General features: G+C 41.3%; 1 protein-coding gene across 1 annotated transcript in view; it reads left to right on the top strand.

Moving 5' to 3' along the window:
• The window catches only part of LOC148508745 (lysine-specific demethylase 4B-like), a 187,639-nt gene that overhangs the window by 79,148 nt on the left and 83,256 nt on the right, over positions 1-25,235 (top strand). Inside the window, exons 11-17 of the mRNA XM_088444080.1 lie at positions 6,750-6,901; positions 7,535-7,917; positions 16,639-16,753; positions 22,562-22,740; positions 22,873-23,065; positions 23,188-23,264; positions 23,400-23,455. Of these exons, the coding sequence (XP_088300206.1) occupies positions 6,750-6,901; positions 7,535-7,917; positions 16,639-16,753; positions 22,562-22,740; positions 22,873-23,065; positions 23,188-23,264; positions 23,400-23,455 (1,155 nt within the window). The remainder of the gene's footprint in view (positions 1-6,749; positions 6,902-7,534; positions 7,918-16,638; positions 16,754-22,561; positions 22,741-22,872; positions 23,066-23,187; positions 23,265-23,399; positions 23,456-25,235) is intronic.

Genomic DNA, 25,235 nt, shown 5'->3' with positions numbered 1-25,235 from the left:
CTTTGCAGTGCTCCCAGTAGTGCCCCTATGCAGTGATCCCAGTAGTGCCCCTATGCAGTGCTCCCAGTAGTGCCCCTATGCAGTGCTCCCAGTAGTGCCCCTATGCAGTGCTCCCAGTAGTGCCCCTATGCAGTGCTCCCAGTAGTGCCCCTATGCAGTGCTCCCAGTAGTGCCCCTATGCAGTGCTCCCAGTAGTGCCCCTTTGCAGTGCTCCCAGTAGTGCCCCTTTGCAGTGCTCCCAGTAGTGCCCCTTTTTCAATGCTCCCAGTAGTGCCCCTATACAGTGCTCACATCCTTGCCCCCCCAGTGCAACATTGCAGTAGGTCACCCCCAGCCCACCCATGCTGATCTCCGCCCACCCCCTCCCCAGTGCACATTTAAAAGTTATACAATATATTGGTGGGTCAGTGGGTCCCCCCCCAGCCCATCCAAGTTTCACCTTATCTGTCTGTGCGATGGTATCCCTTTTTCCTTTTTGTTACTTTTCTTTTTTAAAGTGTAACTGGAATGCGAAAATTAAATTTTGGTGCTTTTATGCAATAAGTAACAACCCAATTAGAAATGTTATGCTTATTAAGGCAGTTTGTAAAATATCTCACCCTGCATGTTGCTATCCATACCCTTCTAAAGGAAGATGTTTTCTTAAAGTGCCTAACATCCAAGGACCCGATTCACCATTCTGCCGATCCGCGTATCGGTGGCCATCGATGATCCACCATTCACCATTTACGACCTCTTTCAGGTGGAGATTGGGGGATATTTTTCAACATATTGAATACTCCCAATTCTCCAACCCCACCGTCGGCAGAGCGAGGAATAGCGGCTAGATGTATGGGTCCCATTAGCTATATTGCTTTGTTAAATTAGAAGGAGAATCTATAAATATTGAGAATTGTTTTATGACTTAACAAAACTTTAGATAACCATATAAGCAAAATGGAGAATTATGAAGACATAATTTGTTAAGAAACATAGATATACACCACCTAAATAAAAGCAGAGATGTATCACAAGAATGCCCAGTGTAAATGGAGTAATGTGTCAAGCAATGGCAAATCTCACAAACACAATGTCCTGTGGGGAATTCAAGCCCTGTACAAATGGAAGTAATTGTCATTTCCATGTGTAGAGATGTAATCTGCAGGTATGAGAATAACCAAAGAATTGCAGGCCTGATTAAACAAACAGCTGCCTGACATCTGTTATTTTGTCAGTAGTCCCTGCTTTATCCACAATGTTTGGTACAGATATCACAAGACCAGTATTTAAACCAAGTTTAATTAAATTAAAAGAATACTGTATATAAAATAAAGAGCGTAGGTTTGGATACTGAAAATTATCAATTGTCTGAGCAGTTTCACCTATAGTGTCAGATCCATGAAATAGATGAATGGATTCAAAAATCCACTTGTGACCAAAAATAAATTCACCACATATGCTCCACTGTCAACATGTCTTTCCATTTAACTATTTATTTAGTCATAAATAATGTTCAACTTCTTAATACATCTAAGTTTATCAACTCGGGCAGATTTGTGGTGTTGGATAGTTATTTTGGCTTTACAGCATCTGATGACCACTTCTTGTACATATTTTTGCACAATACCCAGCCTATACACACTCCATAACCTCTATCCCAGGCCCGGCCAACCTGTGGCTCTCCAGGTGTTGTGAAACTACAAGTTCCTACATACCCTCACACCGATCAGCTGGTAAAGCATTTAGTTTCACAACACCTGGAGATCCACAGGTTAGCCAGACCTGCTCTATCCTATGTAGTGTGCCTAAAATGGCTGCCAAACATTGATCCTTTGTGGGTAGGATGAATAATCCTGCAACTGATGACCCAAAATTGCTGCCATACCTCTGTATGGTCTCTTCTGCTTTTCGTGCAACTCCAAACCTTCTTAGTATGTTCATAGTTTCCGTACTGTTTTGAAAATGTAAACCCCTATTTTTTAGTACCTGTTAAGCGTCTTGATTCCTATTAGAGAAAGAGCACTATAGAATTAAAATTATTATTATTTGTACATGACAGCAGATGCATTCAATCAGCACATGAGAAAGCAACACATTCCACAGTTCAACATCATGCCAGTGAATTAAACTAAGCGGAATTAAATGGCCAGTAGCAAAATCTAAACACAAGAATGCTCTTTAGTGGGGCTAGGCAAGGTTTGCAGCTGTTATCAATTCCTTACATAGTACTTTATTTTGTTAATTTGCCCTTAACTATAAATACAGCAGTTCTGAAAATGACAAGCACTGCAGAATTGTTGGAGACATTAACGTTAATTATTTATACAAGTCGTTAAATGGATATCATAGGCAAACGCAGGGTGGGTTACAGTTGCCTGGAAACCCCCCTCCCTAGTTCACACCATGATGACCACAATAGAAATAGCATATAATACTAAAATTGCATGTTTTTTAAGAGCCCCTCAGTGTCACAAATGAAATAATTAGCACCACCTATTGATCTTTTAAAATGTGTCAGCCAGTAATGAATATACTTGTGCACCAACTAGGAGATCTAGAAAACATTCACTGTTATGGGTCAGTTATTAATACTGTATAATACTACACTATCCAGTACATAAGGAGACCAATCTGTAAAGCCATGGACAAAAATGTTTTGAGAATTACACAAGTATTGGTTTTCACAAAGTTTGCTGCTTCCGTGTTTTTAGACCTTTTTGTCAGAAGTTACTATGGTATACTGAAGTAAAATTACAAGCATTTCATAAGGCTTTTATTGACAATTACATTAAGTTTATGCAAAGAGTCTATATTTGCAGTGTTGACCCTTCTTTTTCAAGACCTCTGCAATTCGCCCTGGCATGCTGTCAATCAACTTCTGGGCCACATACTAACTGATGGCCGCCCATTCTTGCCTAATCAATGCTTGGAGGTTGTCAGAATTTGTGGGTTTTTGTTTGTCCACCCGCCTCTTGAGGATTGACCACAAGTTCTCAATGGGTTTGAGGTCTGGGGAGTTTCCTGGCCATGGACCCAAAATTTTCGATGTTTTGTTCTCCTAGCCACTTAGTAATCCCTTTTGCCTTATGGCAAGGGGATCCATCATGCTGGAAAAGGCATTGTTCATCACCAAACTGTTCTCGGATAGTTGGGAGAAGTTGCTCTTGGAGGATGTTTTGGTTACCATTCTTTTTTCATGGCTGTGTACTTAGGCAAAATTGTGAGCCCAACTACCTTGGCTGAGAAGCAACCCCACACATGAATGGTCTCAGGATGCTTTACCGTTGGCATGACACAGCACTGATGGTAGCGTTCACCTTTTTCTTTCTCCGGACAAGCGTTTTTCCAGATGCCCGAAACAATCTGAAAGGGGATTCATCAGAGAAAATAACTTTACCCCAGTCCTCAGCAGTCCAATCCCTGTACCTTTTGCAGAATATCAGTCTGTCCCTGATGTTTTTTCTGGAGAGAAGTGGCTTCTTTGCTGCCCTTCTTGACAGCAGGCCATACTCCAAAAGTCTTTGCCTCACTGTGCGTAAAGATGAACTCACACCTGCTTGCTGGCATTTCTGAGCAAGCTCTGCACTGGTGATGCCCCGATCCCACAGCTGAATCAACTTTAGGAGACACTCCTGGCGCTTGCTGGATGTTCTTGGGTGCCCTGAAGCCACCTTCACAACTATTGAACCTCTCTCCTTGAAGTTCTCGATGAGCCGATAAATGGTTGCTTTAGATGCAGACTTACTAGTAGCAATATCCTTGCATGTGAAGCCTTTTTTTGTGCAAAGCAATGATGACTGCACGTGTTAACTTGCAGGTAACCATGGTTAACAGAGGAAGAACAATGATTTCAAGCTCCGCCCTCCATTTAAAGCTTCCAGTCTGATATTCTAACTTAATCAGTATGACAGAGTGATCTCCAGCCTTGTCCTCGTGAACACTCACCTGTGTTAATGAAAGAATCACTGACATGATGTCAGCTGGTCCTTTTGTGGCAGGGCTGAAATGCAGTGGAAATGTTGTTTTTGGGATTAAGTTCATTGTCATGGCAAAGAGGTACTTTGCAATTCATCTGATCTCTCTCCATGACTTTTTGGAGTATATGCAAATTGCCATCATTAAAAAACTGAAGCAGCGGACTTTGGGAAAACCAATACTTGTGTCGCTCTGTCTCAAAACTTTTGGCCATGGCTGTACATCCAGGACAGTGCAAGGTTCTTTTGCTTCCCCCCTCCCCCCCAGATTCATGAACTTTCTCAAATGATCTGGAATGATGCCCACATCTGAAATAAAAACATTTTAGCCCAGAAAGGATGGCACTACTTCCGCTTTTAATGGCATGCTGTGAATGCTGGTCCTGTATATGTCAGAATTATTTCATACCTTAGTATGATGTATATTATAGCTGGTTAAGTGCTGATTATGCCCTCTTCATGGACTGGCCACACTTGCTTTAAAATCAAGGATTTGGAAATTCCTCTCTAGAGATCCTACGTTTGCCACTGGATACCTATCTATTTTGGAAAACTTTTTTTTTTTTTTTAAAGCCCTTTAGATAGATGAGCTTTAAATCATTTTATATAGATAATCTTAGTTTATTCTGATTTAAATGATAGCATAGCATGTTATACACAATAATGGCCTCATTTATTTTAGATTTTAATTCACCCTTCCTGCTACAAAGTTTGATTGTGTTTAGCTGCTCTATTATGATCCCACACCAGCGCGTATTATGTATTCACATGAAATACTGCATATATTTATACAGGTGTCCACATACATCTATCCTCCGTACGCTACAAGTTGCGCCGCACATAACGCGGGAGTCTCCGACTGGGTGTATCTGCATGCGAAACACTGTTACAGGGTTACAGCCGCTGACACTGTAATGTAGCGTTTCGCATGCAGATACACCCGTACTCGCTCACAGAATATAGGCGTGCTGCATATCATTTTAATCAGCAGAAGCTATCTAGTCGCATCACTGTGCGAATAAGACGCATTTGAAAGTAAAAACTTGCACGAAAGACGCTCAGCATTACCAAGTTTAAGACGACCTAGGCGCAGTGTCTATAACAATTCATGGTTACCTGATAATATACTTGTATTAGGAAATAATTAATTTTATATTCCTTAGCAATGGTATTGTATTTTCCTTAAGGTCAACTGAGGTGCCACCACTCACTCTAATCAAATGTATGTACAAACAAAATCAAGAAGAGTATTAGTCATGGTGCACTTTTAAAGTCGTAGGTCAAAATTGCAAATATTTTTGAAAAAATTATCTAAAAATGTCATAGATCTTTGTTTCTCAAAGTAATGTGTTCAGAAATTAGTAGATTAAGCAATATATATTACAAATTCACAATAGATACATAGAAATGATGTGCAAAGAGAAAATAAAAAATGTGAATGAAAAAGTTCCTTTTGCCACTGGACTGATAATTGTATTTATTATGTTGTACTGTTTGTGTGTTTCTGTTTAACTGTTTTTATGGCGTCTGCTCATTCACTTTAATTATCTCATGGAATATCATGCGTTCAGGTTTTTATTTACACGCTTAATCCACTCCTGTAATTTTTAATGTATTATTTAAAAGACCGTTTAGTCATTCATATCTGAACTTTACTGTAGCTGCAGAATACATCTTAATTATAAATTTTATTATTTCAGTATTGTATCTTATCCTTCTCCTTTTCCAGTAGTAAAGTATACCAATAGTGCGACTGCCTAGTCACTGATAAAAACGTATTTCTGCATAATATAATGTAATTATATTAATTAAAGGGAGATATAATTATTACCATTTTCAGATAGGCTCTTATAATTTGCTGCCATACAAATAATTAAGGCAGTCTGCTGAGCCAATTTAGTTATTGTATAAAGTGGTATCGCAGAGTGTCTTTTTCCTGCTATAGAGATAATATTGCTTTCCTGATATAATTATAGTGTCAAATTAAGTTATTCTGTGGTACTATGTTAATAATGTGGTTGTAACTGTATTCCTTTAGCTAAAACACAGCATATTTTAATAGTGGGTAGTCACACACATTTAACACACTTTTCTATGCATCTATTGTGAATTTTAATATATTCCACCTCAATTTACTAATTTCCAAACACCTTATTTTAAGAGAAATAAAGATTTCTGAAATGTTAATATACTTTTTTCAGTAATATTTTTGGTATTTTCTTCGACCTAAAGAGTGCATCATGATGAACACTCTTCTTGTTTTTATTAATGTTTGGATTGTGTATCTTACCGTACTGGTGAGTAGCTTAATCATATAAGATTGCTGTGGACCTCACTTTAGTTTCCCTAGTCCCTGATGTGGTGCAGCTAGTTTTCCCTTTGCTTGGTGCAAAAAAATATTCAATGGTAGAATGTTTTAATTTCCAGATGTTTTTGTTTTAAAGATAATGTCTTTATATTTAAAATTATTAATCCACTGGAGAAAGCACAATCTAATGTGCATAGGTAGGGCAAATGTGAAACATTTCCCATGTAAACTTAATTCCTGTTGGTAAGTTCTAGTCCCATAGTGCTGTAATGGGCACACATGTTATGGACATATATATTCCTTATGAAATGAATGATGTTTTCTGGCTTTTAAATTGCTCCCAAAAGATGTAAAAATATAAACTAGCCTTTTTGTGTCATCTGTGTGGTGTAAAACAAGTTATGCTCAGGAGGCTAAAGTTTGTATAGTGTATTTTCTGCCACTTTACAAGTCAGAGCCTAAGCATTTTTCTATTTGATTTCTTCTAGGCCTTACAGGAAACGTTCCCAGCCGCGCAGGCAGAAGGTACAGGATCAGAAACTGCTAAGGGAAATGTTTGGTTCCGATGTGATTTCAGAAGGAAGAATGGATGATGGCAAGAAGTGTGAGGAAGAAAACAATAATAAAGTTTGTTGTGAAGGTTTGTGTTGTCCGCTTTCTAAGTTTTGATGACGTATAATATATATATTTTGATAATATATGTATTTGGAATTGAATGTATGATAGAAAAATAAAATATACAAACAATATACAAATAAAAAAAAATCTCCAGCAATAAGAGGAACACTTTCATTAAAGCAAAGAAATACATAATGAGTATTGTATAATTTATCGATAGGAGAAGTGGGGGAAAGCTAGGTTGGGGCAGATGATCTGTTAACAGTGTTGATAATGGAAGCAGTGATTAGAATAATGTCAAATGTACCAGCATGAAAGTTAATATATCCCAGACTGAGAGGGCAGGTTTATTCTCTGATGATCAACTTTATATTGTTGGATCAAGATACATATACAAACTTACTTATTTTGGGCTTGTAACTTGACATTCACACTTCCCCCACATTAGACATAACCTATATCATTAGGTATCTATTGGGTGTGACTTGGTGACTAAAAATGTGTTGTTTTATCTCACTGTTAATTGTCGAAAGTAGTCTCTGAAAGAAGTCTAGTGCATGTATGCAAAGAAATGTGACCACTGTTTATATTTTATAAGAACTGCACATTTTCTTAACTGCATCGTAAATTTGAAGTATTTTTTTTATTGGTACAGGCAATTTGGACTGTGACTTAACATCCTGTCCATGTGTTTTGAAACCCAAGAATGCAAGATGTGGCAAAAAGCAAAAGAATAAGTGTTCAGTGATTCAGGCTCTATCTGAAGACCACTTACTTAACTTTCCCAATATTAAAAGTACGGATTCTACTTTGGAACTCTCTGGAGAAAGTGAATTTAAGCATAATCGTATTGTTCCAAAGCTCTATGTTGTACCGGAGACCAAGAAGATTGTGTTTGACAAGACACAAATGTCTTGCCAAGAAGCTTTTGAACACTTTGCCACAGAAAAAGCTCACAGCTGGAATAGAAAAGAATTTGGCAGAGAACAAGGAGGAGAGCATTCTAGTGATAGTCCTCAGAAAATGGGCGTATCCAAGGTATGTGATATCATATATGTGCCGTGTTTAATCATAGCATGCTATTATGATATGATTTTTAACATAAGAGATTGTGTATAGTTATATATTATTATTATTCAAACTCTGTGGCATCTGTAACATATGAGCTAACTTCTTGGTCAGCTGACTAGAGACTCAGAGAGTATATACCTGAAGGTATATATTGTGACTCCTCCTTACCCTGGTGTCTTATTCCTGCCTCACAGCTGAGTATTGCACGGTTTGTATGTGAGTGTATTATTTATTTATATATTTTACCTGGTGAGTCTGCAGGGTGACACTGACACAACCCCAGCAGTGCATATAGAAGCAGTGGTGGCTACCTGGGATGCTAGTGGCTATTTAGGGTAGCAAACATAGGATTTTAAATTTGGTGCAGGTGCACATGATTTCATTTCCAGGACTCACTGTTTGTAGACCGCGAAGTAGCTGTGGAGAGTTTTTGTTCACCCTCAAAAAGCCAAGGAGCTCTTGTTCTGGGTAAGCCCTTGTTAGATGTGTGTTTATTTTAACTTTGTGATAGTTAATAACTCTGTTCATTCTTATTACTCTTTTAGAGCCTGCTAAGGTAAAGAGTAAACCAAGTCCCAAAATCATGACAGCGCAGCATTTGATGAGCCTTTATGGCCGAGATGTACTAAATAGGAAAATGCGGTAAAACCCCCGAAAATGCCATATTCGGGGGTTTTCTTGCATTCCCCATATGTACAAAGCACCGGAATGCATCGTCCTTCAGGTGGCGTTACCCAATAGGAGCCTATGGGCTTCTTTTCGGGACGTTCCCCCTTGGGAGGGATCCAAGCTGCTGTCTTGGGATACAATATGGAGAGCATTGATAGCTCAGTTAGTAGAGCAACCTTGGAAGCTAATCAGTCTTAGGCCTGGTTAGTGTTGGAGTACCAGATGCTGTAGTTAATATGCAACCTCACGACACACTCAGCTTTGAAGGAGATAGACTTTTCCCTGTGTATATATGTGTCCTCCTACATCTAGCCTCAATACGCCATACACCGCGACTTGCCTGGTGTGAGTGAGCCGGCAGGTCCTGTGTTACTCTGCTAGTGTTAGGCGTCTTTTTCGACAAAAATGCGTCTGTCACAATGCAATGCAACTAGGAAGCACAAGCAGACTGTGCTGATTTAATTTGATATGTGATGTGTGCATCGAAGTATGTATATGGACCACAACAGAACTTGGAATGTATAAATCAGTGGCTTCTACATTATAGCACAAAAAAAAAAATGTGGAAAAAACCCCCCCCTGTTTTATGAGAACAAAAGTTTTTCTTTAGTACTAGGGATACTGGCCTTAGTCTCTCAATCAGCATGCAAAGTGCTATGATGCAGCAGTCACCGCTTTTTTCCCACGCCAAGTTCTGTTTCCAGTCTCAGTCACACACAGATATACAACTGTCATATATCAAATTAATCGGCACATTCTCCTGGTGCTTCCTAGTCGACTTAGATGCATTTATGGCAAAAAAAGACTCTCAACGCTAGCAAAGTTGCACAGGACCTGACAGCTCACTCACACCAGGCATATTGTGCCTCATGGCATATTGAGGCTAGATGAGTGAGAACCTGTGGTGGTTTCTTTGGACGAGGGCGTTCTGTTGACCATTGTTTCCTCTCGGCAGTGCTCTTCGCTTCCTGCTCCATCTGCATGTTATTTTTCCGGCTTTTTCACTTTGCAGACTTTCCGCTTCTGGGGTCCGTTTGCCAGATGTGTGGGGGTCTGTGTTTCTGGCCACATTGGCTGTGGGACAGGCCACCGCTCACTGGTGGGAAGTATCTGCCTCCAAGTGGTCTCTGACTCCCAGGATCCCTTCTGATTTTAAGTTTGTTTCTGTCCCTTTGAGTTGGCCGGGGTCTGCTTTTTCGGGTGCATTCTCCTGGCCTACGTTTTCTGGTATTCTTAGCTGCTTCAGTTGGGCAGCCATTTGGCTCTCTGTCCTTCATCCAGTGTTCTCCACCTCTTCAGGCTCCATATTTTGTGGCCATGCCTTTCACGCTTTGATCCACTTTTGGGCATCAGGTTTGGGCACGGCTAAGCCGGTGCGTGACACCCCCTCCTGCTGAGGCTTGCTTTGGGAAGTCCCAGCGTCCATATTCCCCAGGTAAGACGAAAGAGGACAGATGATTTTCTTGTTACTCACCGTAAAATCAATTCCTCTGAGTCCATCTGTGGAACACTCAGTTCCCTCCCGTGTGTGTGTGTGTATGTGTGTGTGTGTATTGTTTTCTTCAGGGTCCATAGGGATACCATGGGATAATGTGGTTGGGAAGATCCAGGCACCAAACAGTTAAAGCTTTCAGCTCCCATGATGCCTCCTCCATATATACTCCGCCCCTAGCCACAGGCCTTCAGTTGGTTGTTTGGTGCGGCAGGATTAAGACACACCTTTGTAACGAGACTGCTCAGGCAGTCCTAAGCTTTTATTTTATGTTTTATTTTCTATGTTTTTGGGTTGGCACTACTTAGCGTCTGAATTAAGATGCACCTGCTGCGACTCCATCTACCAACACCAGTAACATCTCTGGTGATTCCGGCGGGTCACGGCTGAGCTTGCTAGCAGCGATGCTGGGACCCGGACAGCAACCGGACGCACGGAGATGTCAGGCAAGGCGATTCCTCACTTACGGGGAATCTCACGCAGCAGTCCTCGCTGGAGACGCACCAGAAGCCGCTGCTGTCAAGTCCCGGACTGTCCGCGTCCTCACTAGACTGCCCGGGGCCTTATCATTTGACACCGGGGATCAGCAGCAAACTCTTCTGCGGCCATGAGGCTAGCGCACCTGGCTGGTTGATGCAGCTTAGGGGGAGGTAGACTCTTTTACGCGTCTGAGTTGCTCCGCCTACCCTCCACGTGTATATGAGATGCGCACGGTTCACTATCGGTGCACTGCTGTAGCTGTTGGTCTCGGGAGGGTTTGGGTCAGTCTCCTTGTATACCTCTCCCTTGGATATGGTATATAGTGCTCTATTTCCTACCATTCCTTGATTTGTGTAGTTGATTTATTGAGTTTATTGTAATTTTATTTCATATACTTTGTATGTGACTGTTTGCTAGCTGCTCTATTGATACTGTCTTTCATTTCTGTCTGTCAATTATAACTCACTGTTTTTTTTCTCTACATCCCTGTGGGATGGAGGTTTTTCTTTGGGTACTTCACATTCACTAAGTATTTGTGACGGTTGTCACATAGCATTGCATGTATTGCCTTTATCTTGAACATGTAAAAGGATAAAGGTAAATAGGAGGGGGGAGTACCCTGTGCTGGCTTCATGTAAATTTTGTATGGCCAGTTTGTTCTCTCAGGAAGTAAGGGATGGGTTGTGTGTGTATAAAGAGCTACCTCACCAGTCCAGTTTACCTGTCCCTGTATAAGAGCCATCTTGGGTGTCGTCTTTGTCCCAAGTAATGAAGCAGTTTGTGGATCGTATGACTGCTCCCACACTGCCTACTTCGATGGGGTGTCCACAGCATGCCATGTTTGCACCTCCTATGTATACTTCCTGGAAGGATGTTTATGGCCATTCTAGTGAGAGTATGGCACAGTCTAAAGTTGAAAGTAGACCGGTAGTTACTAAGGCGCCTAAGCGTAAGCTATCTTTTAATCAGTCTGTTCAACATATGGATTCAGACGCATCCTCAGAAGAATCAGATGATGCACAGGATTCTTCACCAGGGTCTAGTTCGGAGGAGGAGGACCATCTGTCCACAGTGGATGTTCCTTCTTTGGTGAGGGCGGTTAAATCAATCCTAGATATTCAGGATGATGAACCAACCCATAGAAAGAAGCCTCCAGTGTTTAAACACCGCCAGAAGGTGGCCAAAGCAGATTATCCTATATCCGAGCAGCTCACTGAGCTGATGGAAGAGTTATGGGGTCACCCGGACAAACTGTTTTATGTGAATAAAAGTATAAAATCGTTGTATCCTTTCCCAGCTTCTGTATGTACTAAGTGGGAGGTACCTCCTACTGTGGATGCTCATTTGACACACTTAATCAGAAATGATACATTGCTTATTCCGTCAGCATCTTCTCTGAAGGATTTCACAGATAGAAAAAATGTAAGCATATTTAAAAACAATATTATCTTCGTTTGGAGCTGTTACTCGTCCGGCTACGGCTGGAGCCTGGGTAGCCAACGCTGTTGAAGAATGGATTGGGGCATTGGAAGATTCTCTACCAGATGCTACCAGAGAACAGATGGTGTATATCTCTCAGATACGAGAAGCTGCTTCCTATTTGGGAGGAGCTGCTGTAGGTGCTGGAATTTTAGCTTCTAAGGCATCAGCAGCTTCAATAGTGGCACGTAGGGCCATTTGGTTAAGATCCTGGAAAGCTGATACAGGATCAAAGGTGGCTCTGGTAGTCTTACCTTTCTATGGGAAAGTACTTTTTGGAGAAGATTTAGATAAGATAATAGCTACTCTGGCAGCTTCAAAGTCAGCAGGTCTGCCATCTACGGCTACAATAAAATCTATGCAGGTTTCTTTTCGGTCCTTCCATCCTCCGAGACGACCATCTAGTTTTCGCAGGACAACAAGGCTGGGCTTATGGTTAGGCACTAGGGCAGAGGTTCCCAAACACGGTCCTCGGGCTCCGCAACAGTTCAGGTATTAGAGATATCCAACACAGGTGACTTAATTAGTATCTCAGTCAATTTGATTTAACCACCTGTGCTCAATAATGGGTATCTGTAAAACCTGAACTTTTGGGGAGCCCTGAGGACAGTGTTTGGGAGCCACTGCACTAGGGGGAGAGTTAGATTTAGCCTGCTGGGGCGGGGGGGGGGAGGAGAAATGAGGAGGATTAGGGACAGGGTTAGGGTACTTACCTACAGGTGTCTATTTCAAACGGGTTGGGATTCTGAGCGCTGGTGTTGTGGGTGCCGGAATCCCGTACCCAACTCCTTCACAGACCTATGTGTTTTCTAATTTTCTGGGGGGGGTTTTGGAAGATTGCTGAGGTCCCGAAAAGAAAATCCCTGATGCAGCTGCACTTCAGGGCTAATTGGGGGATCAATTAGCATACGCTAATTTACCACGGCTAATTAAATTTCTCCTATCAACTTCAAGAACTGAGTGTTCACTTTCTGCCTAATATATCCCACCTCTTGATAGGTGCTATTGTAACGAGATAGTCACTGTCAATTACTTTACCTGTCACTGGTTTTAATGTGTTATGGCTGATCGGTGTATGTGTTCATTACATACCTCAACCCAAATAAGCCACATGGCTCAGCCTCCTGATCAGAATAAAGTACATTTTATGGGTGAATACATCAATGCAGGACACTTTGGTCACAAAAGAGGATTTATAGAATATACAGGGGCTGAAGAGATGATTCTCAGCCTGGTCCATTTCTCTCTGAATTTTCCTGGACTTAAATGGTCATCTAGCAGTGAGTCAGGAGAGATCTTGTCATTTAACCCTGGTGATGTGAATGTTCTAGTTAAACATATTAAAAGAAACTACGGGGAACAAATTTACCACAGTCCCTTGTCTGTCGCCAAGAACATCATAGAAAGTGCATTGGTTTTGTACACCGAGAAATTAAAGATCCTATTAATACAGAAAATGAGCAGGTGTCGACTTAATATTAAGAGACTTATACATATATATTCTTTTCAGGTTGTAAACGCTTTGGGTGCTTAAATTAGACACAGCATTAGTCGTCTTTCTGTACAGACCACTATTCCAGATGTAACCCCACTATGGACGAGAAAAAGGCAATCTGCTTTAAGAAACCATTGTTTTCTCATAACAGTACTTACATTTGGTGTGGTGAATAAACAATATTTACATAAAAGCATTGAAGTACTGCAAAAAGGAATAGAATTGTGAAACATAACTGGATACAATAGCTTTTCATCTGGAAGAATGGCTTCAGCAATAATTAGAGAGCTTTATGGTTTAACCACACTTCCATTTGAAGGCAATTTTTTGTTTGGTGAAAACCTGAAATCAATGACTCAGAAGGTCATCAAAATAAAATCACATAATTTGCCCCAAGTCAGAGATGTTTGTATTTATTGATCAAGGGAGTAAGTTTTTTGGCAGTTTGGGGGTACTGCGCCTATACAGCGTATTTGGTCCCTTAACGGGAAACCCAGGGCCAAAGGCCTCGCAGTGACACATGAATCCGTGGCAGTTGACCTAGAAGTAAGTGGCAAGGTTTCAAAGTATGCAGAAGTGTGGATGCTTGCCACTCAAGATTACTGGGTTTGTGACATCTTCAGCATAGTTTACAACGTTGAGTTCTGTTCTGTACCCAGAGGCCATAGAATATATTTGTAAAGTTCCATCTTCCCCAGTTAAAATTGGAGGCATTACACAACAGTCTATAGACTTTATTTGTAATGGTAAATGATATCTCCTACTCCTTTAGTACACACAGGCACAGGTTTTCTTAGTAGAAAAATCACTAGAAGGTTTTTGAGCAGTTCTTGATTCCAGACAGTCAAATTAATTAATTTAAGCAAAACATTTTTGTATGGAGTCAGTGCAGTCCATTCTCCATGTGGTAGAAAATTTAGGACTTCCTTATCTCCCAAATTCTACAAGATGCTTATATCTAGATTTCTATTATAGATAAACATTCAGTTCCTCACATTTTTCATACTCTCCAAAGTGATAGTAATTTATTATGGCTGCTCTGAGTAACATGGAGTCATGGTATGGTCTTATCTGGATGACCTTCTTGTAGCCGGATTTTATTATAGGAACACTGTTGGATTATCAATTGATCAAAAAGTTCTCTTGTGCCTTTTCAACAGCTGCTGTTCTATGGAGTATGGAAATACACCAGCCAAGAGACAGTATTCAACATATAGTATTCCAGATTTATCAGCAAATGGTGTGAATAAAGTTTTGTCTGTCTCTTTTATGAATGGTTTTTGTCTGCTGTAGGAAATCTTTCTAATGCAAGTTGGCTTATGCAAGATCTTCAACTGGATCTGGTCACTCTATGGGATTACATTTCAATTTTCCTAGATCATATCTTTTACAAATTTTGCAAATAAATCCCTTGGATGCTGGCAGAACCAGGGCTTAAAAAATCTTGGAATATCTTTCAGAACTAGTGTGGATTGTTCTCACTACAGAATACAGCTTCAAATATTGTGGCTTTCATCTACCTACATTAGTGTTACAGAGCAGGCAGCTCTAGAACTAATGATGCCTGCACATGAACAGTCAGGAAATGAGGGCAGTATGGAATGATATTCAGCTTTTTCTACCTCTTGATACCCAAGCATCTCAGAATATTTTTCTGACTCTCAGTTGCTTCCTTAAATTGCCAAGGAACAAGAGAACTATGATGGGGAAAGTTTTGATCACATCTTAGCCAGAAGAATTGTTTTTTATCCCTCTCTGCAGTGCATGTGACAGGCAAAGACAGCAGTATAGCAGATTATATTAGTCATTACTGACATTTTTTTCAAGCCACTAGTACTGAAGTTCAGACTTCCACAAATAGACCTGACTGCAATTCTTCGGAAATCAAGGTAACTCTGTACTATTCCAGTTACAAGGATACCAGAGCAAAGAGTAATTACAGTACCAGAGGTAACAGATGTTCTGTTGGTGTGATGGAATTTTAAGCTGGGGTATGTGTTGGTCACTTCAACCTTGGCCAGTTCTTCTGAACCAGTTACCGATTTTATTTATTTTTTTATTCAAAGGTACTGCATTTGAAGATGGTGTATACTGAGTGGTCATTGCTACAGTATTAGGGAATCTTTCACAAAATGATTGAAGTTCAGAAAATGTCTCTGTATTATAAGATTTGAAAGACATTCCACAGATTCTGGGTCTTCTTCTGGATGGATTAGACAAGGATCTTGCTCTTGTTACCTTAAAAGTTAAGATATCTATTTTTCAAGCAGAATAGAGAATAGCTATTTTGTGGCACCATAATCTGGTACTAGATGCTCTAACGTCTGTTACCTTTGCAAAATGTCTCCATCAATTGGCTCACTCTTAAGTTGTTGAATTTGTTAGCATTCCCGTCTGGAGGTCGAGTAGTAGAATTACATGTAAGGTGTTTTTTTTTTTTTTGTTTTGTTTTTTTAAACATGTATACCAAAAAACCTGTTGTTGCAAGCTAAACCTACTTTACTATTCTAAGAGAGTTTCTGCTTTTAATATCAACCAGGTAATACTTCCTTCTCTCTGCCCACAACCAATGAACCATAGAGAGTGATTAAAAACCCTGGATCTTGGACATGTAGGGCTCAGATCAAGCAATGATTTGTGCAAAGCACTGCTGAATATCTCCTCTTTAAAACATTATTTTGTTGCATTTTTGTTTTAACGACTCTAATTGGTTGTGCTTAATCCACCCACTTTATGTAATATATTGCTTGGACACATGGAGTTGGAAAAGGAAATGGTATAGTTATTACCATCAATTTAATTTCCTTGAAAATACTCCATGGCAGCCCAATATTCCCAACTGTGTTGTCTAGCTGTTTTCTTTTTTTTTTTTTTTTTTAAGGTCTGCTTAAGAAGAATCTCAACTCCAGGAAAAAGAGGAGTCACATTATATACCTTTTCATTCTCTTTTTTTTTTTTTTTTTTTTTTTTTTTCAGTCTCTACTCAGCTGACTATGAATTTAAAAAATTTTTTTCTGCTGTGGAGCATTTTAAATTAAATGAAATTAACTGTTCTAATTCTTCCATCTATCAGCATCCTGTACTGTTCTCTAAAATGGAGATCAAAAAGAGCAGACGTCATCCATTGGGTAGGCCGCCAGCCCGCTCTCCTATGTCTGTTGTCAAACAGGAAGTGTCTAGCGATGATGGTAAGTAACATATCTGCTTGTCAAATTGGCAAAATTTCTCTTCATTTCTAAATCCTTGACCTCATTATCTAGAATGCGTCCCCTACCATCATTTTCATGTGATAACTGTTGCTTGTGCACTTTACTCATTCTGTTTCTCCTTGTCAGAGTTTTGAAGTGCTAGTATTGGCCTTTTTGCGCCTACTACCCCGTGCTCTTACCCTTAGGTGCATAAGTGACCAGGAACTCCCACATATACAAGTCTGGTAACAATTTAATACCGTCGCTGGGCACAAGTGTCAATATTGTGGTGCAGCACAAAACAGAGTTCAGAACTTATTTTGCACCAGGCCATCTCTGTATTTATTATTATTTATTACCAGTTATTTATATAGCGCACATATATTCTGCAGAGCTTTACAGGGAATAGTTGGCCATTAACATTAGTCCCTGCCCCAGTGGAGATTACAATCTATACTCTCTACCATATATAATTTTTTGTCAGTAGCCAATCAACCTGCCTGTATGTTTTTGAAGTGTGGGAGGAAACCGGAGTATCTGGAAGTAACCCACGCAAGCACGGGGAGAATATACAAACACTACACAGTTGAGACCGTGGTGGAAATCTAACCCAGGACCTCAGTGTTGTGAGGCAGTAATGTTAACCTTTACACCATTTGTGCTGCACATATTGCTTTTTCTATCAGCTACTAGAGTATTTCCCTTTTGCTTTGAGGTATCTGTTAGTATTTGGTGAAAAAACCTGTTTCTCCACTCCCTGGTCGCCAATTGCTGCTGCCCCTCTGTCTGTACCAATATACTGCAATTAGAAATTGTTGTGTTAGTGGCCTCAAAATGTGCCTCATACCAGATAATATCCCAAACCAAACTGATCACAATCAGGCATATTGGTAAATGTAAAGAGGAGATGTGTACTGTAGGCCCAAAGTAGAAATTACCTTCCAACTTCATGAATTTGCTCCAGTTGCACTAGCCCAGATCTTGCCAAGTTTGCCCATCTATTGTACATGTTTGACCAACTTGTGAGTTAATCCTGCCTATGTGTACTACTGTAGATAAGCTGTGACATTTTCTTTGCACAATTCTACATTAATAAATATAATTTATTTCTTCCAATCTGGGGGACCATGGGTTTGCTCGTGGAGCTGGCACTTGTTTAGACTAGTATACCTTTGAGAGTAGCTCCTCCCCTCTGCAACCTGTGGTCTACGGTGTTATTTTAAGTGTCCATGGAAGCTGGGCTGTTTAGACTGGGGCTGCACTGCAGCCCTGTACATTCAGTATACTTTGTCTTTATTTGAAAGTTGTTGTTTTTTTTTTTCATTTATAGCTAGGTTGTGACACATCGGAAGCTCCAACGGCTATACCATGCAGATCACTGGTTGTTGGCAGCGCTGCCATCTGAGCATCAGGGAAGTGAACTCTGTTTCTCCTGTTCAGGTGTCCGTTCCAGAGACCGCCTGGAACTGTTGCCGGCCGGCGGTGTTACCCTTTCAGAGGGTAGCAGTAGCTGTGCCAACCGAGGATGTTGGCTGCAATCTTAACTGGTTTTACTCATGACTCCTCTTTTCTCAGGTGGAGGAGCGCAGTATCAGGCTAACGGTAAATGTCCTGTATCATTTAGGTCCCCTGGCAGGGAGATTTTGTGAGGAAGGACTGAATTCCTGCCTTCCCCCTGCAGTGGAGCAGTCCATCTTGCTGAACAACTTTCCAGGAAGGAGGGCACTATTCCTCTGTAGTTCAGTTGCAGCTTGCCTCTGGGGACACTGAGCTTGATTCAGAGCCGCTCGCTCGCTCCGAGCGATGTTTGCACATCTGCGCATGCGTATGGGTCGTAATGCGCATGCGACAACCAATCAGTGCGGTCGGAAATCGTGTGCTCGCAAAATAGCGAGTGCCTGCTAATTTGAGTGACAGGATGAGGCGTTTGTGGGTGGTAACAGGGGAAGATGCTTGAAAACGGGGAGTGGAGATCCGAACGCAGGCGTGCCAAAAAGTCAAAGCGGGCGTTTTATGGGTGTGCATAATTAACAAAGCAGCGTCATCGACCACGTCACTTGGTTGTCTTTTAGCCTGAACTGCTCGCATGATTGCGGTAGGAAAATGCTACCACAAGCACTGCGAGCAGTTCATACGCCTTTCGATGTACTCGATTAATCAAATAAATAGCGGAGATGACGTATGATATGGCCAAGGGGCGTCTTTACAAAATAGCGAGCGCATGTTTCAGATGCTCGTTCAGACATAGAGGCGTCAACAGACCGCAAATAGTGAGCGCTCAATTTAAATAGCCCCTTTTTCTGAATGAGCGAGCGCAAATAGCGTCCGGCTCTGAATGAGGTCCACTGCTCCAGACCCTAACTTCTCTGCAGCTGCTGTGTCTTGGCCTCTCTGTCTGGAAGGCGAAGTACAACAGTGTCTTGTTTGTTTCATTTTGTTTTACAGTATTATCTGCATTCCAGCTGTGTGTTGCATGGCTGTTTTGGTAGATGCCTTTATGTTTTATTACACCACTGTAATCTGCTGTGTTGCATTGCTGTTTGCTAGATTCCTGTATGTAAATTGTGTATCTGCAATACAGCTACCTTCCCGGTTATTTCCTGTCTTCTTTTTGGTGGACAAGTCCACTAAGTCTAAGGGGGTGCGGTGGCCATGTGTTTTAATTGTGTACAAGGCAAAGTTAAAATGCCTTGTGGAGAGTTGGACTCAGGGGCTCTATGCGCAAACTGTCACAAGAGGTCAGTTGACAGCTATGTTCTATTCTAGTGCAGTACCTGTAATTTCAAGCCAAATTGGGCTCAGGCGAAAGGCAGGTCCATGGCTGAGCTGTCCATGACTGAGCTGGTCAAGTTGGTGTCCAATCATTGTGAGGAACAAGCTTAGGGTTTCTCCTGCACATGTGCAGAACTTCCAGGGGGTGGCGGGGTCTCTCCTTGCCGCTGTTGGGGAGCATGCTCCTAAGGTGGATACTCCGGTGCTTGTTTGGCCAAGACCGCCACTTTTCTGGTCACAGGTTCGGCATTCTTTAGACAAAAGCTTGAGGGGCACCTCCGATCTATTTTTATTGGGGTGTCCATACGGTCAATGCTGACTATGGCATGGGTGGCTAGAGCCAGTGGAGTGTTTTGATCGGATCAGCTTCTTATTGAACTTCAGACCACTTAGGATTTGCTGGATTTAGCAGAATGAATCCGAGGCGCTGCAGTGTAAGTTTGAGCCGGCGTAGGATGCAGCACAAGTGGCTTCCAGGACATCTGGAAAGGCTGAGAGTCCAAACGTTCCCTTGAGGAGTTAAACAATGTGATTGCATGGGTTGTAGGATTACTTATCCCCAGTGCCAAAGCCTAAGGGATCTTGTTTTTTTGGGGGTTGGGCAGCGGCCAGAAGGCAAGCTTCTTGAGGTAGATCCACCTGGTCAAGTTAGTGCTTAAGACCCAAGGAGCCTGAGAAGCTTGCATCCGACAGGGTGTAAGTATGAGGTGGTCTTGTCTGTTTCAGAGACAGGTGGGAATATCCTCCATGGACTGCTGGGTTTTAGAGGTTTTTAAAAAATCCCCCATGCAGGAGATTGTCTATAGCACATCAAGGGACAATGTAAGTCATACAGTTAGTTTCCTCCCTCAGGGCCCTCAACACTAGCCTGTTTGTAGATCAGCTCCAGATGGAATCCTTGAGTTGACCCGTCATTGGGGAAGACCACAGATGGGCCTCATGGCCTCCAGGCTCAACCCTCAGCTGCCTCTGTGCTGCTCCAGGATTCAACACCCTGCAGCAGTAGCGGCAGATGTGCTAGCTGTTGGTGACCGTACCGCCTAGTATACCTGTTTTCCGCCGTTTCCTCTCCTTCTGTGGGTGCATCAAGCGCAAGTCCACAACAGTCATCCTAGTGGCTCCGGACTGGCCTCAACGGTCATGGTACTCTGAGCTGCTGCTCCTTCTGGCAGAAGATCCTTGGCCGTTACCTCAACAATCGGTTCTTCAACAGGGTCCGTTCGTGTACCCCGCCTTACAACAGCTACATTTGACAGCGTGGCTGTTGAGGCTGCCGTCTTAAGGCGACTGGCTATTCTGCAGGAAGTTATTCCCACTATGCTACGGGCTCGGAGGCCTGTTACGTCTGTCCATTACCACCGGATATGGAAATCATATGTGGCCTGGTGTGAGGGCTGTGGTTTCTCCCTCACTTCTTTACAAATTCCCCCGTCTGCTCCTTTTCCCTTTGTTCCACCTACTTCCCTGTGGGTTCTGTTTTTTCTTCAGTCAACTGTGTTTGAACCATTGGATGAGGTGGACTTTAAAATTTCAGTCCTGGAAGTTGGTTATTTTGTTGGCTCTGGCTAGGTGCGTGTCAGATCTTGGTGCATTTTTGCCGCTCTCCCTACCTTATCTTCCATGAGGATTGGGCTGAGCTTCGCACGAGGCTTACTTTTTTGTTGAAGATTGTGTTTTGCTTTCCACATAAATCAGCCGATTGTTGTCCCTGTTTTGTTGGACTCCTCTGGGGCTTCCCACTCCCTGGATGTGGTTCGGACCCTACATATCTATGTTGCCCGTACAGCGGGTTTGAGCAAGTCTGATGCCCTTTTTGTGCTTTATAATGCGGTTTGGCGGCGGTGGCCTTCATCTAAGCAGACGTTAGCCAGATGGCCTTTGTCCATCTTGGCACATTCTACGAGCTTTGTGGGTACCTCTTGGGCTGCGTGCAGAGATGCTTCTGCGTCACAGCTTTGCCGTGCCGCTACGTGGACATCTGTGCATGCTTTTGTTACATTTTACAGGTTTGATACCTTTGCAGCTTCTGATTCAAGTTTTGGCCGCAGGGTGTTGCAGGTTTCTCAGCACTCTCCCACTCGGGAGGAAAGCTTTGGGACATCCCCAGTGTCTTGTGCTCCTGGTGGATGAAGGAGGAAACAGGATTTTGGTACTTACCGGTAAATCCATTTCTCCGATTCCAAAGGTGACAATGAACGCCTGCCCAGCTCTGCTTACCTGCCTTACCTTTTTATGTTTATCTGGTTATATTGCTGTATGTCTGCATTATGTTGTTGTGACTGCCGGTGGTTGCCTGCAGTGGGTTACTCTATTCTTCCTTTTGTTGGCCTTGGACCGTTCTGTGTGGTTCTCCTTTTCTTCTTGCTTCCTGTTTTGTTCTCCGTCTCCTCTCTGGCTCAGTTTCCTTAACTGGGGCAGATTTGGCAAAGAGGGGGTGGAGCCAGTCACACTTATAAATGATTTAAAGTGCCAGGCTTTGCTCTACCACCGTCTATACCCAATGTCTTGAGCTCCAGTGTCCTCTGTGGAATCAGCAAAATTGCTTTACCGGAAAGTATTGATGGAAGGATTTGCATTCACGTTAAGCTGAGCGTACTCTCCCCTTGGAGCGACTTTTGGGCGTCCCGTGGTCCAGTGTCACCCATATTGAAAAAAAGGATTTTTGTACTTACTGTTAAATGCTTTTCTCTGATTCCATCCGGGGAACACCCTTACGTGAATTTTTATGTTTGTTGGTTGGTTATTGCTGGTTTGCAAGTTACACTATGTTGTTCACCATTGGTTTAGGGCTAATTTTGAAGTTCTACTGCATACCACGGGTTGCAGTAGGGAGGAGCTACTCTCTTAAATGTATACTAGCTTAATAAGTGCCAGCTCCTACAGATCTCCCGAGCAAACCCCATGGTCCAGTGTTCCCCAGATGGAATCAGCGAAAATGATATAACGGTAAGTACAAAACTCCTGTTTTAGTCATAAAGTGGAATTCAGGCTTGTGTTATGGTTATAAAGTTCCCTGTATTCTGTCTTTTTTTTTAGATTCTATCCCTTTCTCTGGTGAAGAAGAAGCTGGAGATCCCGAAACACTCCATAACCTTCTTTCACACCTGTGGAAAAATAAGCCACACAACTTTTTGACTGAGAGAAAATTCAATGCTGTGGCTGCCCTTGTAGAGCCATACTGTGCAGTGTGCACTGTCTTTTTTCCTTGCCGACAGGTAATCATTTACTCTTATACTGCTGCCAAAGTGCTATACATCTGCTTTTCATTTTTCTTCTTTTATTCTTGTAACTTATATTCTGATGCCATCCTACTTTAGTTTCTCATGCTATTTTCAATCAATTAACAGGATATTTCTCAAATGCCTGACTCTGTCAGCTCCGTGTCTAAACGTGGACAGTGGACAAAGCCAATTATCCCAGAAATGTGTTTTACCTCCAGCCAGGGTAATATGGACCCATTACCAGTTGGCACATACATTGGAGATGATGGTACTAGCCCCCTGCTATCCTGTGCCAAGTGTTGTGTACAGGTTCATGCCAGTGAGTTTTTTTTTTTTTTTCTTATGGTTTGCTTATACACTGTTCACAAAATTAACCTTTTTTGCACGCCTAGTAAAATGTCTTCTCTTTACTTTATATGCCTTTTATACTATTTATTTTAGGCTGTTATGGAATCCATCCAGATTTGGTGAAGGAGAACTGGATCTGTTCACGTTGCTCAGTCAGTGCTTGGAATGCTGTGAGTAACCATTAAACCATATTGTAGCAAAATAAGATTTTGTTAAAAGGAAAATGCAGAAATTGGTAATGTACAAGTGTGAGCGCATGGAAATGAAGAACTGCTATAACAATTTTCACATACTTTTTCTTCCAGGAGTGCTGCCTGTGTAATCTTCGAGGAGGTGCTCTGCACACCACTACAGACAAAAGGTTGGTTTCCCAAGTGATTATCCGATCATTTATTTCTGGGTTTTCCTATACATTAATAATTATTACATTAATAAATATTGATAATATTCCCCCACTATATATATATATATATATATATATAGATATATGTATGTGTGTGTGTGTATATATATATATATATATATATATATATATATATATATATACACACACAATTTTTTTAATATGTGTATATACTATGTATGTATATGTGTAGACATATGTGTGTATATATATATATATATATATATCTATATCACAGGGGCTCTTCACTCACCATAATAACTAACAATAATAATAATAAACAGTGGGGTTTTAGTTCATAAATTGATCAATGCAATTAAGCTTGCATCCCCTGTCACGGGACCCCACTTTACTGCAAGTCCATACTCCATACTCCAACTTTCTGTATTTCTCATGAAAAACACACAGATCCGCGAAATGCCGCGGACCTATGCATTTTCACTGCCACGACCTCGGGGAATAGGACTTGTTATCACGAATTTGGTTTCGCCGGCTTGAGTCAGGCAAAACAAAAACAAAAGATAAGTGTCCGCATTAGCGAATTGGATAGCCTTGGGCGCGATATTTTATCATGGCTAATAGGATACCGGCCTAAGTCGCACACAGATATACAAGTGCCACATATCAAATTAATCTGCGCAGTCTCCTGGTGCTTCCCATTTTTGTTAAAGAAAAACACCCGGCGCTAGGGGAGTCTAACAGGAACAGGTGTGCCGAGAGGGGCTGGTGTGGACACATCTGTGTGTGTGTGTATATGTATATATATATATGTATGTATATATATATATATATATATATATATATATATATATATACACACACACACACACACACACACACACACAATGTTTCTCCTATGAGAGGTATAGCAACCCCCAAGGGAAGAGAACAAAACACAGGAGGCACTCCCTTATAGAAAATAAATAAATAAATAAAAATGTCATATGACATATTGCTGTACTATTTTTGCATTATGATATAAGTATATAAATTTTTTCTATTTTCTAAAAGGGAGTGCCTCCTGTGTTTTGTTCTCTTCCCTTGGGGGTAGCTATACCTCTCATAGGAGAAACATTGTGTCTATATGTTTCATTTAGGAAGGCACCCCGTATTTTGCAGTTTCTACTGTACTGAGTGCCGAACTTTTGCAGTGTGTGTGTGTGTGTGTGTATATATATATATATATATATATATATATATATATATATATATATATACACACACACACATACAATCAGGTGCATAAATATTGGGACATTGACAGAATTTCATATTTTGGCCTCTATTCACCACCACAATGGCTTTGAAATGAAACAAACAAGATGTGCTTTAACTGCAGACTTTCAGATGATTTAATTTGAGGGTAATTACATCCAAATCAGGTGAACGGTGTAGGAATTACAACGGTTTCTATATGTGCCTCCCACTTTTTAAGGGACTATCTACTCAAAAGCTATTTCATGGACAGGTGTGGGCTATTCCCTCGTTACTTGATTATCAATTAACCACTTAACTGACGAATTCTTTTTTCCGAAAACTGCTCCGAAATTGTTGGTTTTTCTTATGATTGAATTAGGCCAAGAACAGCTTTATAGAACTTATCCAACACTATTTTGTAAAAAAAAATTTTTTTTCAAAATGCTGTATACCATAAAAATGGCAATTTTTATGGTATAAAGTAGTGATGGCCATTGATAGAAACATCGATTGTGACCACAGCTGCCGATGTTTCCTTAAC

Source organism: Taudactylus pleione, unplaced genomic scaffold (genome assembly GCF_031769625.1).
Source record: "Taudactylus pleione unplaced genomic scaffold, aTauple2 ptg000347l, whole genome shotgun sequence".
NCBI classification, from domain to species: domain Eukaryota; kingdom Metazoa; phylum Chordata; class Amphibia; order Anura; family Myobatrachidae; genus Taudactylus; species Taudactylus pleione.
The sequence above is the reverse complement of the archived record's forward strand: the minus strand, read 5'-3'. Positions and strand labels throughout refer to the sequence as shown.